The 12,758-nt window shown below is 39.0% G+C and overlaps 2 protein-coding genes across 3 annotated transcripts in view; one reads left to right on the forward strand and one right to left on the reverse strand.

Moving 5' to 3' along the window:
• Nucleotides 1-9,797, forward strand: part of C1QL3 (complement C1q like 3) — a 10,575-nt gene extending 778 nt beyond the window's left edge. Inside the window, exons 2-3 of the mRNA XM_008065179.2 lie at nucleotides 2-284; nucleotides 6,005-9,797. Coding sequence (XP_008063370.1) covers nucleotides 2-284; nucleotides 6,005-6,184 — 463 coding nt within the window. The 3' untranslated portion in view covers nucleotides 6,185-9,797. The remainder of the gene's footprint in view (nucleotide 1; nucleotides 285-6,004) is intronic.
• PTER (phosphotriesterase related) overlaps nucleotides 6,972-12,758 on the reverse strand; it is a 33,416-nt gene continuing 27,629 nt past the window's right edge. Inside the window, exon 4 of one of the 2 annotated variants that reach the window (XM_008065177.2) lies at nucleotides 6,972-9,629. In XM_008065177.2, coding sequence (XP_008063368.1) covers nucleotides 9,419-9,629 — 211 coding nt within the window. In that variant the 3' untranslated portion in view covers nucleotides 6,972-9,418. The remainder of the gene's footprint in view (nucleotides 9,630-12,758) is intronic. The other variant, XM_008065178.2, reaches the window with a different exon arrangement.

Below are 12,758 nucleotides of genomic sequence, written 5' to 3' on the forward strand. Positions count from 1 at the left end.
CGGGCCCGCCCGGGGCGCCCGGCCTGAACGCGGCCGGGGCCATCAGCGCCGCCACCTACAGCACGGTGCCCAAGATCGCCTTCTACGCCGGCCTCAAGCGGCAGCACGAGGGCTACGAGGTGCTCAAGTTCGACGACGTGGTCACCAACCTCGGAAACCACTACGACCCCACCACCGGCAAGTTCACCTGCTCCATCCCGGGCATCTACTTCTTCACCTACCACGTCCTGATGCGCGGAGGGGACGGCACCAGCATGTGGGCTGATCTCTGCAAAAACAACCAGGTGAGCGCGGGCGGGCGGGCGGGCGGACGGCGGGGAGGGCGGGGACGCAGCGCGGGAAGGTGCGGGCGAGAGGGAGGAGACCCCGGAAATGGGGTGGGAGCCCGCGGAGGAAGCGTGGGAGATGGGCTCCCAGGAGCGACGGCGAGGGGGGACGCTGTCCCACCCTGCAGAGGCGGGGGTCCTTCGCGGAGGAGGCCGCCCGCGGCTGGAGAGGGCGGCCCGGGAGTCGGGGACCCTCAGTCGGCGCTCGCGCGGGGGAGCGCGACCCTCCAGGGGCAGGAAGCCGGGAGCTGGGTCTCCGGGACAGCTAGTGCACGGAGGGGGCGGAGGGGAGCCCGGAGCAGGAGACGACCCCGGTCGCGGGGTCCTCAGCAGCGTTAGGGTCGCCGGCAGGTTTTTCCGGGAATGGGGAGGGCTGGGAGAGTCCGGAATGGGCGTGCCGGGGTGACCGACTCCGGGGAGATAGACGAGGGCCGGAGGGAGAAAGAAGGGTCCCGAAGGAGTAAGTCCAAGCGGGGCGCGCCCAGGGCGGAGGCGGGAACGTGGGGCCCGCGGTCTCGGGGCCCTCGAGGCGTCCCAGGCAGTGGAACTCGCATACGGGGCAGTCGATTTCAAGACGCAAACTCCAGTTTAGTTTTCAGCCAGAGAATAAAAAGGGGAGAGAGCGGCAAGGAGTGCTGAGAACGAAAGGAATAGTTGAGAATCTGGGCTAAGCACGCAGCCGAACACAGAATCCAAACTCTACTGACTGTGGAGTAGGACGACGACCCGGCGGGTGGCCCGGAGCGTGACCTGTTCGAGCCCACCCGGGGGCTAAGGGGCTCCCAGGCCAGCCGGTCACGAGGACTTGCTCCCCTGGACCGGTCGGCGCTGCCACGGGGCCCGGGTCTGCAGTGTTCTGCTGGGGACACTTTACCGTGGAGAAATGAGCGGTCATTGTACGACCCAAGCCTGTTTGAGCCCTTAGTCAGAGAAGGAAAATAATATTTGTAACTACTGGAAAGTGTCATCGGACCTCTGTGCGCGCCGAATCAGCAGCCACTGGGGCGAGGCCTTGCAGCCTGAAGCCTACGGTGTGGACTGTTTCTGGGCTTTAACTTTGCTTGTGGAGTGGCGGAGGGAATAGCCCGCGCGACCCCGCCACCGCCCTCAAGAGGCCTTGTCTCCCGCAGCAACTTTGACTTTGTAACAAGGGCTATTGAGCTTCTCGTAACTCGCCCCCTGGAAATTCAGACTTTCTTAGCTACAACCCAGGTTTCTATGCAACATCCTTAAACTAGGATTTCTTCCAAAGATCCAGTTCAGTGTCAGAGTCATTCAAAAGTGATAGACAAATGTTCTAAATGTGTAAGAGAGAAAGAACAAAAACAAATTCCCGTCCCTACCTTTTCCTGTAAACAGCTTAAGGACCGACCTCAGGACTCATAGACTAAAAAGAGGAAGAATGGCCACCAGGAGGCACTGACAAGGTTGTTTATTATAGTTATTATGCACAAAAATAATATTAAGATAAACAAAAGTTATCCACAGAGCAGTGGGATAGTTATAGGCAAATGGCTAAAACAGGCATGATTCACTGTACCAGAATAGGGCGATTGTATCACCCTAATCAAATGCTTTGTGAACAACCTCCTCTGCAGGCAGTGGTGAGACACCCCCTTATTTACAAATTGGTTGTTCTCACTCAAAGGTTAGGTCTGGAAAATACCACCAGGTTGAAGAGATTATTTTTTAGAGGTATCAATTACAATGAAATAAGATTCCAGTTTTATTAGCAAATATATAAAAATGATCACGTCTTTAAATATCTGGAAATTGCAATTGCATGAAAAATCAGGGATGAATACGTTTAAATTAGTTTAAATGTTGACGTCTAGACTGCCAAATCCCTGTATGTTATACTGATTCCAAGAAAATCATTCCACGTAGGTATCCTATGTGCATTTTGTTTTTAAAATTATTCATTGTTTGGGGCATAAAATGTTCCTTTGTATCACTCTAGCATACACAATCTATGAGGATCAGGAAAAAGAATTAGGTAAAACAGCTGACCTTATAATGCATAAAGCTTCTCATGGGCAATATTAAACTGCAAAAGATGTGCAACAGGTAATTCAGAAAGATAAATATATAGTCGTAAACAATATATTTTTTAGTTCAATGTGGACCATCTTAGAAAATGGTTATTTCACTATTGGTATTAAGGAATTTCATCACTAGGATAGAACTATTTTGTAAAGTCTGGTCTGCAGGCAATTACAAATGGGAAATCTTGTAAAATCTCCTTTTATTAATTTTAAATAAATACTTTATCCTTGATTTTCAATTGCACTCTTGTCTGATCACTTCCTAGAATGGCAGTTTCCCCCTCTGATCTGACCTAATTTGTTTTCATAAAACAGAAACGCAGAGATCCATGTCAGTGTAATGTTCTATGGATTAAGTGGATTTTGAGAAGCACAAAAATTAAACTAAAAATGCAGTTCACTCTAGGAAACAGTAATGCCTCTGGACCATAAATATATGAGAGCCATTTTATTTATGCTTTGTGTTGAATGTAGGATCACAGATGGAAACATCAAAGACCAGTAAATTAACCTGATGTGCCACTTAACCTTTTGTTTATAATCCCACAGAAGTACAATGAAAATAAAATTATGAGAACATCAGTAGCAATTAATTAAATTAGCAAATGTTACCATAAATATCATCTCTAATGATAAACTCTCACTAATAAGATAATGCTAAAGCTATGCAACCTATTACATTCTCACCAGCATACCCCTAAAAGGACCACAGCACTCATATTCCCCATGAAACCATCAACCTAAATTTAATCTTTCCATTTGTTGAGAACCCATGACAGTGCATATTAAAGATAAATTTGAACTCAAATAGTTTGACATAGATATAGGAAATATTTTGAATATTTATATATTTTTAGCAGAAAACCCGAACAAAATATTGCCATTTGATATTACAATCACTATAATAAGCTACTCTGATAAAATTAAACTGCCTCAGAATTAAAACTATAAAATAATTCAAGACCAATTTTTACTCTCAAAAATTTATTAGTCATGGTACCAATGAACACGAAATGTATTTAAAAGAATGAATAGTTTGTATGTTGATATTCATTTATTAGAGAGATTAATGACTTGTCAAATTAATTATCTTCTCAGGGGCAGAGAAACATGAACTAAAGATAAAGCAGAATCTAAAGAGTTAACTTATAATAAGAAAAGATATTGGAGTAAATTTGGATAGAAATGGGTATACTGGGTTGAGGAAAGGATGCATCAAATTCCAGACAAAATGCTTAAATCAGTGTACATATAGGAGCTTGAAAATAACCTCCAGGGTGAACATGTTACCTTCCTCCATAGTTTGATGGCTTAAAAGAAGAATTGTTGAAGTCACTGATCTGGGTACTGGAGCTTGAAATTTCAAGTACTATTATGCCTTTAGAGTATGATCAGATGAGCAGGCATGCTAAAATCATCTAAAATCACAGAGTATGGCAGTTAGTTAATTGGGAAAGTGCTAGGGTATAATTAATGTTAGAATCTTAGAGAATGACTTTCATTAAAAAGCAACCACCCTGGCTTTATCCAACAAAGATAGTGAAAACTCTTAAGGATAACCTTTCAAGCTGTGGAATCACTAATGCATTTGCAGGTTTTTGTGGTTATACCTACTGAATAAAAATGGTAACGTTTACTTGGTTTTGTGGTTACACCCTGGAGAATAAAAACTGCATTATACATTTTTTGAAAGATTATTATCTCCAAGTCAAGTGATTTTAATGTGTCCTGGTTTCCAAATGACTTCATGTAGAAAACAATACCCACAGCACATATTCTAAATACTCAAAGCACTGAATAACACGTGTCTGGTTATTAGGAATGACTGAGAAGTATACTAGGGATTGGTGATTAATTAACATGTTATTAATATAGCCAATGAATATTTTGTTTTTTAATTTTCTCATCCGTTAAAAAATCCATACCTTAAGAAAACACTTAAGTTACAACAGCAATATCCTCCTTGTAAGTTCTTTTTCCCCTGGGAATTAATGACTAGATAAAATGAATGAATCAAAGCATTCAACTTCTACAGATTGCTGATTAATTCCTAGGAAAGATTACAAAGTTCAATTGTATTATTAGTTAATGGCCAAAACAGATCACTTCACGAAATTGGTGTATACACTGGAGTCAATGCTTCTGAGCATAATCACATGGTATATTGCTTTCATTATATTAGTGCCTGTTAGCACAGCGTTAAGCAGTTCTAAGCCCCTTAAGTCCTTTTCTCCTTTTGCTATATGATACCCAGAAAAAAATTTAAAAAATACTACTCAGCAGTGTCAAAGAGCCTTCTCCTTTTTTAGCATTTCAGCATTAATGTGAGAATGTATCACATGAAAATTTAATTTGAAAACCTATCATTTAAATTCTGAAAGAAATGCATGGGAACTCTTGACATGTCTCATTTCTCTCATTTTTGCCAAGTGATAAAATCCAGCATATTGTACCCCACGTCATGCATTATTACATAGAGCAGGTTTACAAAACCATTAAATCACTTGCTATGCTATTCAGGGAAATATCATTATAGTGGAATAGAAACAAGCCACAAAGTAGAAGATGTTTTACTGAAATAAATCAGATGCAATTCTGCCTATTGAAAGATTTTTCAAGGCAGAATCAAAATATATCTAAATGAATATGAAGTCTCATTCGAGCTGAGGATCTGACAGAATGTCCACATTACATGAAATCATAGGCAATTTAACTGCAAATGTCTATCAGCTCACTAATGAGATCACAGGCTCAGCGTGAGCAGATTATAAGCAACCTTCATCCTCAAAGCAAACTACACATTTAGAATCACCTAAATAGAAAAGACTAGTTAATGAGATCATCCAGAAATTCTTGAAATTTGAGAGACCTCAAATCATGAAAATTTAGTTCTTTACCCATAACTTTTAGCTATGTTGAGATTAAATTGTAGATCTAAGTGCACATTTCATAATTAAGTGATTCAAAAAGGCACAAACAGAAACAAGAACTCTGAAAACTTGGGTGATCTAACCAAAGATGTTTCAATGAGTTAAGCTTCTGAAGTAGCCTGGTACAGGGCTTTTACTTGAATTAAGTTTCGGAAGTCCTAAATCAAAAGTCTTGCTTCTTTTTCCTTCTATATTGTAAAGTAGTTGGTTTTTCTCCTGGGTCTTCACCTGTTACAGATCTCAATTTTTTAATAATTGTGGTGACCAACTGAAGTTAGACTTGAACGTCTTCTGTACTCATAAACAGCTAGTTAGAGTATTGCTGTGGCTTAAATTAAAATGCCAAAAATATATTATCATTTCCATTTCAAAATGTGGTTAGGCATAGGGATTCAAAGTCAGAAAAACTAGTGAATTAGGAAGAGGTGAGATTGTATGCGTTGTCTACAATGTATAGTTAGGAAAAACTGCTGGAATGTCCCCCACTAAAGCACTGTTTCCTTCTTTCGTGACCCCCTTCTCACTCACATAGTTGGAACTGTTACAGAGACATCCTCATAAAGCTCCGAGGTCAAGGTTGCCTTTCCTATGCTAAATTCTGTGCTGTGGCAGCAAGTCAGCTTGGGAGGCTGTGTGCATGGCAAAAAAAGAGAACCTGAGAATTCTCTTTTACAAACTCTAATTCTTGTCTGTTTCACATCAGGTGCGTGCTAGTGCAATTGCCCAAGATGCTGATCAGAATTACGACTATGCCAGTAACAGTGTGGTTCTCCATCTGGAGCCGGGAGACGAAGTCTATATCAAATTAGATGGCGGGAAAGCCCATGGAGGAAACAACAACAAATACAGCACGTTTTCTGGATTTATTATTTATGCTGACTGATAATGCAAAAACTAAGCTTATTATTCTGAGTTTGAACACTGGATTCGTATGGCTAACGTCAGTGAATCAAGGATCCCAGGGGATGCCCATGGCAGGGCACCTCAGTTGTGTATATGTGGGGAAATCAAATGCTACCTGACTCACATCTGTATCACTCAGAAACATTATGTAAAAAAAATCAAAGCAAGATAAGCAGATGTGTGATCCACTACCGCCAAAGCAAATACTCCTTATGTTAGTGTCCATGTGAATGAAGTCCTATATAGATCACAAATTTTTATAGAAAAATCTAAGACACTGAATTATTTCTTCAATATATATGATACTTTGGTGTACTGTGATCTTGCTGCTTTTATCCATATGTCAGCTTTGGTTCTTGTGAGTTTACCTGCTTATTATGATCCTTGGAGTCCATTCATAGCGTGGGGAAGAATGATTTTTACTCTGCAGGAGAAGGTCTAATTGAAATAATGCTGCTTGTCCCCAAAGAAATGGTTTGCCTTGTACTCTTGTTAACTTTAGAGCTAGACCTGGGAATGATTCAACTTCAAGCCTTAACCTGGAATTTTCTGGATTTGAGGGAATTCCCAAGCCTATGATCATTTTCACATTTTCTTTTTCTTATGAATGTTCTTTTCTCCCTTTTCTGGTGATAGTCTTTAAAAATAGAGATTGACATTGTATCATAGGATTACCCTCTAAGTGTGAAAATGTGTAATTATGTATGGTATTTAGAAAAACTCCTTATGTGTCCATTTTGTCAACTGAATACATTTAGATTTACTTGGAAAGTCAGAGAAATGTATTCTTTAGTATTAAATCAATCTGAGGCTTTTGCCTTCTTTTGAACAAAAGATTATTCATAACCCAATGCACAAAGGTTTAATTTGAGCTGCTGCATGCGTCACCAAGGGGACACTAGGTAGGCCTTCAAACGGTTACTACAAGTCTGTGGCCTGAGGTTATTTCAAAATTAACAATTTCATATATAGCCAATATGACAACAAACTGTTTATATTTTATATAAATACCTGCCCCCCACACACGCAGTCCCATATACATACATGTTAGATGAAATGTTTTATATATATATGTAAAATGAGCCATATATACATATATGGCTTCAGTCCATAAGGCACAGTGGCTGTATAGCCTCAAAATTTTAATTTAAAGTATATGCATAGACACACACAGACACACAAATATATATAAATTATTTAACTTATTTTAGATCAAAATATATTTTAAATGCCAAAAATTATATGGAGTAGCAAAATGATTAAAATGACTTCCTTTTAGGACTTACCCAGAAATTTATTATTTTTTTTAAGTTAAACGCCCTATATTTTACAGGTCTGTAAGCTAAGGCTCTGGTTGCTTTATTACCATATGCCAATCAATACTTTAACTGCATTCTGCTGCAGACTGTTAACATGAGAACTGCAGAAACAAAATGGCTCTCTTTCGCAATGTTTATGAATTATATGCATTTGAGTTATCAGTTTTTTCATTTTTTTTTCCTCAGATGGATTGAAACTGACAGTACAGTAGATTTTGAGAGTAATGCACATCCCTTCTTTCTGGTTAAAACACACTGCCAAAAGTCATGTCTTTAATTGAAGGAAAAGATTAAAAATGCATGTTGATATCTCCTAACTATTTTTCACTATTACAATGAGAAATCTGTTTGCCATTCAGTTGCCTTTGAAGACTCTTTGACAAGTAGATTTCAAAAACAGAGATTTAAAAATCTGCTTGTTTTACTGGCAAAGGACATTTGCATTTTTTCATTTAAAGGAACTGGTTTGTTCTCCTGGCTCATTCCTCTTTGGTACTTTCTGTTCTAATACACAGAACGCAGATCATCTTTGATCAGCAGAAATATCTTTTATTTAGACGAGCTCAACTTTCCAAGAGTTATGCATGGTGTTCCTGTCTGAAGGTGTTGTTTGCTCTGTTTTAACGCCTTGGTCTGGATAACTGTCATGATTTATATGATTAAAAACAGACCATTCATCAAGAATAATGGCTAATTCTATTTGGCCTTTCTAATAAATGAATCACAATGGATTTTTATTTCTATTTCACAATATATACTTATCCAAGAGGAATTGACAGCAAGGGTTTGGAGAATTTTTTTTTAGGTACCAACTAACACAGTGAGGAGTCAAACAAAAGATTAATTTATAAACAGCAGTGCACATCAACTAAGTGTTTCAATTAAGACTTTTAAGGTTTTATTTACACAAAATATCAGGGCTGGATAACTTTTAAAGAGTAGGCTCTAGAATTGAACTGTCATTTCCAATAGATCTGACCTTTTCTTCAGATAAATTCACATTATTTTCTCTGTTTAGGCCCAAGGAAAAACAAACGGTAAAGGAAATAAAGGGAATATATATGAGGCAAACATTTCTTTTTCTTTTGCATTATATCTTATCAATTAATTAAATTGTGGCCTTTGTTATTATAAATGTAATGATTCATTAAACTATATTATGTAATATATTTTGACTTTCATGATTGAATTTTTACAATTCAGTACTGTTATGTGTTCTTATGTAGGCTTTGAAAAAACACAACAGAATTATGACAAAAATAGATACCAGAAAGCCAAAGATATCAAAACTGATTTATTATAAGGATATACAGATAGGTGACAGCATAACATTAACTTTTGAAAATATTTTTATCACTGTGAATTGGTTATTATCTGACAGTATTCTTTGGGGGAAAAAAAAGAGTCTCAACATTTAACTCCCCTTGCTGCAGAAGCTATTTTAAAGTGCCATATTATTCATTAAGCATTAATTAAAGAACAGCAGGATAATTAGTAGGATCATCAATATTACAAGAAACATTAGATTTCTTGAGAAGGGAATGATTTAACCAGAAACAATTTAAATTGTCTCAACTTATACAGCTGACAGATTAGGGGGAAAAAAACCCCAAAACAAAAGCAACTCCAGTTAGACGAACTAGAGTGGACTAAATCATTGTTTAGAAATAGGCACTTCTGTAAGTATTTTGTTAAGGCAAAATGATAGAACTCAATTAGGCTCCATAACTCCCTAGAGGTGCAGGTTTAACAGTACTCAGCCAGGTTCTGAGAAGGCACACTCTTCTAATTCTCATAAGGAAATGATCAGTGATTAGTCCTAGGTAACTCCGATTAATATCTCACACTGGGTTGGAAATCACTGAATGTTCTCTGCAAGTTTCATAATCAACATCCTATTTGAAAGTCAGCCATTGCTTAGGATTCTCTATTAGAATCTTATCAAGTGCATTCTCAGATATGCCTCTCAGTAACATTTTCGGAACAACGTTGGTGAGGATATGAGAATAGCCGTGACCTCCATATTTCATCAACCGATGCTTCGTATGTATGTCATGAGCCATCAGAATTCGATCTTCGTAGCCCTCATCCACCAGGAAACGCACCCTGTGAAAAATGTTAACTCGTTAGATGTCATTTGTCTCACATTTCAGCTTTTAAGGTGCTTTCAACTTTTTACTCATCAACCTATTGTGCTCGTCGTAAAGATACTGCCTTCCACATGTGGCATGTGTACTGAGAGATCTTTAATAAATATTGTGTGGTGTTGACAAAGATATTGCTGCATTCTAGTAGGGACACGATCCTTAATCCATGCACACGGACATTTCTAACCTGTGATATTTATGACAATGTCTGGCAATATTGCATTGAAGCTAGCTTTTAATAGGATGAGCCAATTTGAATGAATGACCATTTTAGCATTTCACTGAATCATTTGTTCTGGTTTTGTATTAAGGGCTCCTCTCTAAAATGTCTCTCTTAGTGGACCCATTTTTCAGACCTCATTGTTACTGTCTTTGTGCAGCCAAGACAATCAATGGCTATGTGTGATTAAGATAGGGAAACAAGAGGAACCTTCGTACAAATCAAATGTTCTCAGTGTAAAATCAGTGGGTTTGCAAGTGAAGGGCAAATGGGAAGCTACACAGTCATTGATAACAGATGGGTAGGCTGGGCTCAGTGGTTCAACCTGTAAACCCAGCACTTTGGGAGACTGAGGGGAGTGGATTGCCTGAGCCCATGGGTTCGAGATCAGCCCAGGTAACTTGGCGAGACCTTGTCTCTACAATAAATAAAAAATTAGCCAGGTGTGGTAGCGTGCATCTATAGTTCCAGCTACTTAGAAGGCTGAGGCGGAAGGATCGCCGGAGCCCAGTAGGTCGACGCTGGGGTGGCTGTGAGCGTGCCACTTCGCTCCAGCCTGGGAGACGGAGTGAGACTCCAGCTCAAAAAAACAAAACAAAACAAAAGATGGGCAAAGGTACTTCCGATTTTTCAGCATTTGCCCTTTGAAAGCCTATAGGAATGGTTATTTGGTCGCAGTCTCTGAGCATTAGATTCAACTGACCAATAAAAATGTATTTTTTCTTCCTTTCATGCCAACGGGATTGCTAAAATGATAAGCTGTTCCTTTAAATTTATAGTCAGTGGACTAAAGAACAGCTTCCTGACTATTCTCTAAAAATGAAATCCTCTTTGCTTTGTTAAACGCTGTAATCTGTAGTGTGAGTCACCTCCTGACAGCCACCATCTGTGTGTGTCTGGGCTCCGGGCAGTGTCTGCTGTGACTTCCATGGGTCTCTGATGGTGGAAGATGCAACTCACAGACAATGGCTTTTCTCTGGAATTCTCTGGTTAGCCTTGTCGGTGTCTAGATTCTAAAGTGGATGTGGATGGAATTTTGAATCTAGATGGATATTTGAAAGGTGTCCCTTTTGTTTCTATAGCCTTTCTTGGCATTCTAGTGCATGAGTCATTTTTGATAACTACTACTGTAGGCAAAATGTGGAGCACTACACACACACAAAACTCAAATGCAAAACCTGCCCCTTGAGAATACACATTTAAAAATAAATAATTGAAGATTAGACCTTGTTCCCATATGTCAAAGAAATGCAAGGACCAGAGTTGAAGAGCCAACCTGGACATTTGAGCCACTAAGGTGGTTTTTGTTTGTTTGTTTGTTTGCTTTTAAAAATGTTTTTGACCTCATTGAAATCAGTGTAATGTCCTAAAGTTCTGATCTGCATTTCCTTTTGGAACAAACTCTATTTGAGGGAATTATCAAAGAGATCACCTATGAAAAAAAGAGAAAGATTTGACAGAATGCATACACAATGCGGAACCTTAGTGTGACAAACCTTGACCCACAACTGCAAAGGAATATCACAGGACAGGAGGCTTTAGGAAATTATTTTTCTCTGATATTTTCTGAGCATTTCTCAAAATGTTTGTCTCTTTTTCTAATCTAAGAAATATGATATCTCATACAACAAAGGCATAGCATATAGATAAACAAATTCCTGTAAGACGTCTTCAGTCAGACCTTGAAACACAAAGTCATCGAATTGTGAAGTAATAAAGAAAGATTATAGTGGACAAGATACTCTTATTTTAAAATGGGAACTCTTAGAACTCACTAAGAATCTGGAGATCAGTTATCTCACGAGAAAGATAATGTTATGGTTCTAGAAACACTATTATATCCTGACTATCAAAGAAACCTGCCTGGTCGCACTTACACTAAGAGACTATTCCTCATGTTGTGCCTTTGTATGGAAGAGCAGGAGTTACAGAGATGCTGCCAGAAGGAAGGAACCTCTACAGATGAGAAGACAAAAAATCACAGTAATTATAGAAATACAAATGAGTTCATGTTTTGCAAACAAATATTAGAGAGAGACTACAAAGTGTGAAAAGGCAGAGATATAATAAGATTTGAGAAATGGAGCAGAAGATTGAAAACAGGTGTTAGACACAGAATTTCTGGTGCTAAAAACCAGAGGTAGGCAGAAGCGTGTTTCTACGTTCTTGTACTTCATAGGTTTAAACAACGATGGCTCAGAAGAGAACTACAAATGAATGATGAAAACCAAGTGCACAAGATGTAGGAGACAATGGGATATTGGAGTGCACACAAGCCAAAAGGATATTCAGTACTTACCACGAACTGTCCTTGGGTCAGGTGACCTAATGCATGGCTTTAATTTAAGAAAGATTAAGCACACATACATGCTTATTGTATGGAATAGCACACATATATCACATATATAAACACATATGCACCATATATATACACACACCATATATACACATGTAAATATATATATATACATGTGCATATATGGTATATATATGTATATATGGTGTGTGTGTGTGTATATATATATATGTAATTTTTAATGTATTTCCATACATACAGAATGTCTACATTTAGTACAATAAAAAATAACCAAAATGGCTGAAAGGAGCTAAGAAGGAATGCTGGGGGAGCCATCGGTCATTCTTTCCTCATATCTCCTTCATAAATCCCCTTTCACAGATCTCCTCTCTCTTGTTCTAGGTCTGAGAGCCTCGTGGAAGGCTAGGGGTGCAAAAGATACATCTAGCTGCCGCAAAAGGGCTTAGGAAAAGGAAGCAGATCCTGAGTGCAAACTTCCCATTTTTTTTTTTTTTTTTTTTTTAGTTGGAGTCTCACTCGGTCACCCAGACTGGAGTGCAGTGGCCACTTCC

The sequence above is a fragment of the Carlito syrichta genome, unplaced genomic scaffold, assembly GCF_000164805.1.
Source record: "Carlito syrichta isolate Samal-C Ts95f unplaced genomic scaffold, Tarsius_syrichta-2.0.1 Scaffold308182, whole genome shotgun sequence".
NCBI lineage: Eukaryota > Metazoa > Chordata > Mammalia > Primates > Tarsiidae > Carlito > Carlito syrichta.